At 40.3% G+C, this 7,155-nt stretch overlaps 1 protein-coding gene across 3 annotated transcripts; it reads right to left on the bottom strand.

Moving 5' to 3' along the window:
* Positions 1-324: 324 nt before the first annotated feature.
* On the bottom strand, positions 325-6,793 carry LOC105902766 (beta-microseminoprotein). 3 transcript variants are annotated; one of them, XM_042708202.1, is made up of 6 exons: positions 6,683-6,793; positions 5,940-6,024; positions 5,754-5,795; positions 5,516-5,633; positions 4,576-4,612; positions 325-522 (listed from the first exon to the last, which is right to left on the bottom strand). In XM_042708202.1, exons 1-6 carry the CDS (start codon positions 6,683-6,685, stop codon positions 430-432), a joined length of 378 nt encoding a protein of 125 aa, XP_042564136.1. In that variant the 5' UTR covers positions 6,686-6,793; the 3' UTR covers positions 325-429. The 3 variants fall into 3 exon arrangements, with proteins under 3 accessions (XP_042564136.1, XP_012685878.1, XP_031425796.1); XM_012830424.3 differs by lacking the exon at positions 325-522 and having other exon boundaries at positions 4,385-4,612; positions 6,683-6,792; XM_031569936.2 differs by lacking the exons at positions 325-522; positions 5,754-5,795 and having other exon boundaries at positions 4,385-4,612; positions 6,683-6,792.
* Between the last annotated feature and the right edge of the window lie 362 nt (positions 6,794-7,155).

Raw genomic sequence — 7,155 nt, 5'->3', positions numbered from 1 at the left:
GCTGACAGCTACGTTACTCCTCATAACAAAGATGGTCATGCAGAGGGATCTGTCAGGACACTCAAACTGAAAAGGGTCACTACCAGTTTCATCCGCAGTGTTATATCAATTGGTGTTTTTGTTTGATTCCTTGCTCCAGTGTGGAACTTAATGATAGTGTGGTATGACAGAAACCGCAAAGTCATGTGAAAAACAATACGGTAAAATATAACATTAACAAATAAGTAATCATAAGAGCAGGGTGGAATCCATCTCCACCTACTCTAGGATACGCGGTAACCATAAGCACCTGCATTTGCATTAAAGCAAAACAAAATAAAACAACATTCTCTCGTGTTTTTTTATTGTTTTATTAATGCTGATCACATGATGGCCTCAGATGGTACACAAATAATGTACTCATACAAACTCATGTACAGTAGAAGCTCATTATTTCCCCATTACTTCACTGCGTGGATCCCAAATGCATGGGCCATTCTTTTTAACTAATTTGTAGGTGCATTCCGTCCAGTCATACAGCACTTCACAGTCTGCAGGATATCCCACTGTGAAAGAAATATGCTATATAATTATTATCATGATGTGTTTGTAGTTTGATATTAGTCTCAGAGGTTCCTTTGTTCTGATGAGAGGAATTCTATCTGTGAGAACAGAGATGTTAAACTCAGACCTGTCATTTGATGTTTAGGGTAGGACTGAATTAGGAGACCATGTGTTTATGTGAACTCATTCTGGACTGTTGTGTTAAAGTCTGGGTTTGGGGGTCTTAGGTAAACATTCTTATCTCTTGGAACCAGAGGACGGGATGGTACAAGATGGGAGTGTTTTCCTGCATGAACTGTGAACATTGTCTTTGCATAAAGTGTGTTACATTTTACCAGGGAAGTCAGTGATGGCTTGAACAGTGTTCTGAAACCACTGCACTCCTATTGTAGGAGTGTATGTTGACGAGCGGTCTAGAACCATGCACTCCTCTTCGCCAGAGTAAAAGTTAATTATTTATTATATTCTTGGTTGTGTGAGTCTTAATTCTGAGGTTAATACAGTCCTGAAAAGGGTGAAATAATTCCCTAACACCCACTGGCCTTTTCATCCTGGAAATGTACAGTACAGTAGAAGCTCATTATTTCCCCATTACTTCACTGCGTGGATCCCAAATGCATGGGCCATTCTTTTTAACTAATTTGTAGGTGCATTCCGTCCAGTCATACAGCACTTCACAGTCTGCAGGATATCCCACTGGCCTTTTCATCCTGGAAAAAAAGTTTCATCACAGTATGTAACTCTCTGTGGTGATTAAATAATAAATATTATTATTATTATTATTTAGAACACTGCAAAAAGTTCCTAAAAGTAGTGCCAGCACTCAAAGTTCAAATGTCTGTCTGGGTGTCCAGTTGGTTCGTATGGTTTCAGCACCGTGCGCGCCAGTCTCGTTCTCCCGGGACACGGCCAAGCCAGACGCTCTTCTGGTTCTCTGATTCTCATTCACACACACGACACAGCTTGGACAGGGTCAATGGCCGGCAGTCCGCAAGCAACTCTCCTCCGGTCCAACCTTAATACATGGACACAGCTTCAGACAATACTGTCATTAGCTTGTGGACACGGGTATAAATAGGAACATTGTGATGGGAAACACCTAAGGAGGGGAGTGGCATAATGCTAGGCACCTGTGCTTAATTAGTGATCATGCTACACACGTGCGGTAGAAAAGGTTCGTGCTCAGTGCTCATTTAAAGTGTGCCAATCACCACTACACTCATGTGAAACACTACACACCACTCAGAACACACCGTGAATCACTGCAAACAACCCTCAGGCCCAAAACACCATGTTACAATATCATGAACATATAATGACCAACATCCATACATGCTGCCTGTTTTTCAGAATGGCACTACCAATAGGATATCCCGCAGACTGTGAAGTGCTGTACGACTGGAAGGAATGCACCTACCAAGTTGTACCGTACGGTGCAGTTGGGAAATAATGAGCTTTGTACATGAGTGTGTATGAGTTATGTGACGAGGTCAGTGTGTAGCATCTGAGGTCATCTATACATGTGATCAGCATTAATAAAACAATAAAAAACATGAAAGCAATATATAGATGTTTTGTTTTACTTATTTTACATGATGTTAAATAAACCGTTACATTTTTTATGTAACTTTTTAAAACAAACCCAGGTATGGACTGCACCCGTGTATTACCTTAGTTTATTCAACGTTACATCATCCTGTCACATAAAACTTCGTCTTACCCTCAGCTCGATAGTTATGTCAGGTTTTTTCATATTGAGGCGCTGTATGCCTTAGTCTATGTCACAGGGTTTAGATAATTGTAAATATCACAGAGAGGGCCATTGAAGGAATAGTCTTCCCACAGTGGTCACACATCACACATCATTCCAGCCAATCTTGAACTCAGAGGCTTGTGCATCTGGGAGTGTGGTTTGCACACACAGTCTCCAGCAGTGACAGTCAAAGTTTGCCCAATGTTCATGTTCCAAGTTCACCCAAGAGCTGAGAGGGAACTACCCAGGGGGTGCGAGGAATCATTACATTTTCTGTAGCGTGTGATGCCCATTGATTCTGTTCACGTATAATGGTGGAGGCTGCTGGTCTATGGTATAATTTCTGTGGTGTTTAGACAGTGTTTATTTACCGTGGAAGGTGACACACGTGTGGCCAAGAGATGTAGGTTGTTATTCCCACTGTAATACTGTTACGGCCACATGTGTTGTGTTCTTTGTTTATCACTTTCCTTCCCTTTTCTGTAGTTCCGCCCAGGTTGTGCTACCCCTGATTGCCAGATGAGATGCTCCTGGCCAGGTGATCAAGCAGCAGCTAAAGACGCGTTTCCTGCTGCAGTGGAGAGGCTTCTAGCTTGGGGACTGCTGGTCTTGCTGCCTCTCAACCTGGGATTTTGATGTGTGGTTATGTTATGGCTTTCTTGTAGTTGTGTACTTATGTGTATTAATAAATCCCATGGATTTGGTGCATACCCAATGTACATAACCATGCTTAAGGATTTACCTACCAAGAAGACTATTTTTTTGGGTGTGCGCGTCCTCTAACTTTGTGTCCCCCCCATCCCCACCGGGCTAGAAAACAGTTCTTGGACTAGACTTTTGGATCTAGCTTCATCTTTGTTTGTTAACTTCAAGACCGTGGAGAGCAGACGTTATGAGGAAGATAATGATTTAGTTAGATGGTAAAATGCCAAGGTTGGGATGGGTGTGGTTGAAATGAGGTTTTGAGATCATGCACATCATCAATGATCATAATAGAAACATAATTATGAATTAGGTTGCCAATCAAATCATGAGATGTTGTTATGCAAGGATCAATACATGCCTGTCATCATCAGGATTCCAAACAAACCTGTCTTTTCATTTGTCCAAAGTCAAGAGAAATGTGTTCTTCATATTGTGTGAAAAGTGAGAACGTGAGAACGTGAGAATGCTTTCAATTGCATAATTCTGGACCAGATCTGATCAGACCCAACAGCGTGTATTTACAAATATTTTTTGCAACATCATTTTGGATCAGATAATGGCAACAATTTGCCCCTTGTCACAGCGAGGACCTAAGGATGTATTTGAATTCCAAGTTATGTGCAAATGTATATGAATGTAGTATATTCATGTTTGGTCTTTCATTTTTTTTTAATCTCAAGTACCTGCCATAATTGTATTATTTGAATAGAGTTTTCACTTTAGTTCTGCATATTAATCAGCCTCCAGGACTCTGTGCTTTTCAGCTGCAAACAGCCAACCAAAGGGTTTACCTGAGCCAAAGGGTATGGCCTTAAGACACAGGACAATACCATTGGATTGGTTGGTGGAACTGTATGGAAATGGGGATTATGGATTATTGTGCAAGACAATAAACTGTCACTCACATTCTACTTCTTGCACACTTTAGTGAGAGGGTAGATAATACAATTGTATTGAAATACATTAAAATTGACTGCAACTACACACACACACTAAGCATGATATGTGGCCTTCATCATTGTGGCCAAGACACAGAGCCAGAGGTCCATACTGCTGACAGCTACGTTACTCCTCATAACAAACATGGTCATGCAGAGGGATCTGTCAGGACACTCAAACTGAAAAGGGTCACTCCCAGTTTCATCCGCAGTGTTATATCAATTGGTGTTTTTGTTTGATTCCTTGCTCCAGTGTCGAACTTAATGATAGTGTGGTATGACAGAAACCGCAAAGTCATGTGAAAAACAATACGGTAAAATATAACATTAACAAATAAGTAATCATAAGAGCAGGGTGGAATCCATCTCCACCTACTCTAGGATACGCGGTAACCATAAGCACCTGCATTTGCATTAAAGCAAAACAAAACAAAACAACATTCTCTCATGTTTTTTTATTGTTTTATTAATGCTGATCACATGATGGCTTTAGATGGTACACAAATAATGTACTCATACAAACTCATGTACAGTAGAAGCTCATTATTTCCCCATTACTTCACTGCGTGGATCCCAAATGCATGGGCCATTCTTTTTAACTAATTTGTAGGTGCATTCCGTCCAGTCATACAGCACTTCACAGTCTGCAGGATATCCCACTGGCCTTTTCATCCTGGAAAAAAAGTTTCATCACAGTATGTAACTGTCTGTGGTGATTAAATAATAAATATTATTATTATTATTATTTAGAACACTGCAAAAAGTTCCAATGAATTGCATGTTATATCAACGGACCAAGGTCTAATATTTCTTTATATTGATTGCTGGAAAAAAAATAGCTTCATCTTTGTTTGTTTACTTAAAGACTGTGGAGAACAGAGGTTATGAGGAAGATAATTCTTTAGCTAGATGGTGAAATGCCAAGGTTGAGATGGGTGTGGTTGAAATGAGGTTTTGAGATCATACACATCATCAATGATCATAATAGAATCATTATATAAGAAAAAAATATTATATATTTTTACTCATTGAGCTCCACTGGCTGCCTGTAGCTGCTTGCATTAAGTTCGAGTCACTTATGCTTGCCTACAGAGTGCTTGCTGGCTCCGCTCCCACCTACTTAAATGCTCTTGTAAGGGCAAATGTTACCCCCAGGATGCTGCGCTCGTCTAATGAGCGTCGTTTAGCACTACCATCTGTGCAGTACGGCAATCCAGACTATTCTCACTCGTAGTTCCACGTTGGTGGAACGAGCTGCCTGGCACTACCAGAGCAGGGGCAGCCCCTTTCTACCTTTAAGAAGCTCTTGAAGACCCAACTCTTCAGAGAGCACTTCCCTTCCTAACTTGCACTTCTTCTAGTACTTAACTTGCACTTACAGTAGTTACATTCCTGCACTTTTTTTCTATTTCTTATGTAAAATAGTATTTATTGTTACACTAGGTCTCTATTGCTCGTAGCTTGATTGTTTTCTCCCTTGTGCGTCACTTTGGATAAAAGCGTCTGCTAAATGACTAAAAGTATCTAAATGTAATGTCAAATGATCCATATATGTACAATGATGGGGTACACTTACATGTCACAACACTCCATTCCACTCTTTGAGCAGGTACACCGCTGGCATTGGCTGCTTCTCCATGTGGACCCAACAGGATATGACTCCTGATCAACTGGATCTAGGCAAGGGTCCTGGCCTGAACAGAAGCACACAGGCATATTGAACACAGATAGGTGGAGTGTTCAGCATAGCCCGCAGGTACTTTCATGTTTGTATTTTGTAACTTTACATATTTGTTTTGAGCTTGTAGAGGTACCTGGGTCTTTGACGTATAGCTCTCCATTGCTGCCCCTTACAACTTCACAATTCAGAGATTATTTTTATGTTAGAGACATACATCACTCATTGCTCGTGCATTTTTCTGTATGGGTAGAGAGACATAATGATCATAATGATCTATGGTGATAAAAAAAATTGAATAACTATGGAGTTCAATTTTTACCTTGAGCTTTCCGTTCCGTCCGCCAGCAGGCGGTATTAGCCAATGGCACCAGAGCGCACAGGGTCAGTATCAGAGCTGCATACCTCTTCACAGAGACACAGAGAAGATAGAACAGAAAAGCAACACAAGCTTACTTTCAAATGTGAAAGATTCAATTTGTCAGGCCAGCTATGGACGAAAGGGGAACCGAAAAGAACAGATCTACCGGGCAAAAATGTAGCTCATGACTGAAAAAGCACAGAACAAACTCAATAAAATACTGCAGTGCCTTCTACATTATGGCTGAAATGTTTCTTAGACTTGTCCCTAGTTTAGCTTAATTAAAAAAAAAAAAAATGTTAACAACTAATTTACTGCAGCTCATGAATCAACTAATTTATCATGCCATAAGGAGGACAAAGATGGGCTGTTTTGACAGTAACTTTACTTGCATTAGCAAACCTGGGGTTTGCTCTTTCAGGTTAGTGAGAGCAGGATAAACACACACAGAAGCAAACAGACTTCATGCTTTATATTTGGTGTTGGAAGTACATATACACGTACACATACATACACCGCTTCACTGAACAACATTAAATCACAGAAAAAAAAAATACAGATCCTGTTATCTTTAGGTCACAACTGAACGAATGAAGCATCGACCCTAATAACAGAAAAGGTTATCAAGAATCCTGGCACATGACCTTGACTAATTGAACATTTCAAGAAGAGAATTTGAAATACAAATATTACAACAGACTTACCATGTTTGCAAACTGACGTGAGCTTGCTTTTCATGTAATAGGCAACCGTGCAGCAGACTTTTAAACCAACACCCTGCTAGGGAGGAGGCGGAGCTTTCCTCTCCCCGTTGGCACTTGGAGCTTTGGAACTTGGGACTTTGGCAGTATGTCATTCAAGAGAATGGCAGTGTTCTTAGAATATAATAGGATGTCTTTCTTCAGCATGGAGTTGTGTTGACTAAATCTCTTACGTGGAATAGTATGGTATCAAAAGACTGCGTTAACTGTGTTCATATATTACCACAAACATTTGCTGGTGTATTCTACTCCGACAAATACATAACAGATTTCAATTGTGCAGAATATTAACATGCAAACATGAAAGGTGTAATCATAACATACAAACACGAAAGGTTACCGCGTATTCTGGAGTAGGTGGAGATGGATTCCACCCTGCTCTAATGATTACTTGTTTGTTAATATTATGTGTTTTG

The sequence above is a fragment of the Clupea harengus genome, chromosome 7 (assembly GCF_900700415.2).
Source record: "Clupea harengus chromosome 7, Ch_v2.0.2, whole genome shotgun sequence".
Lineage (NCBI taxonomy): Eukaryota > Metazoa > Chordata > Actinopteri > Clupeiformes > Clupeidae > Clupea > Clupea harengus.
The sequence above is the reverse complement of the archived record's forward strand: the minus strand, read 5'-3'. Positions and strand labels throughout refer to the sequence as shown.

Coding starts and splice junctions, on each gene's coding strand:
- LOC105902766 (XM_042708202.1), bottom strand. Junction 5,796..5,939: donor GACGGAACGGAAAGCTCAAG/GTAAAAATTGAA, acceptor TGAATTGTGAAG/TTGTAAGGGGCAGCAATGGA. Junction 4,613..5,515: donor GGAATGGAGTGTTGTGACAT/GTAAGTGTACCC, acceptor CTTTTTTTCCAG/GATGAAAAGGCCAGTGGGAT.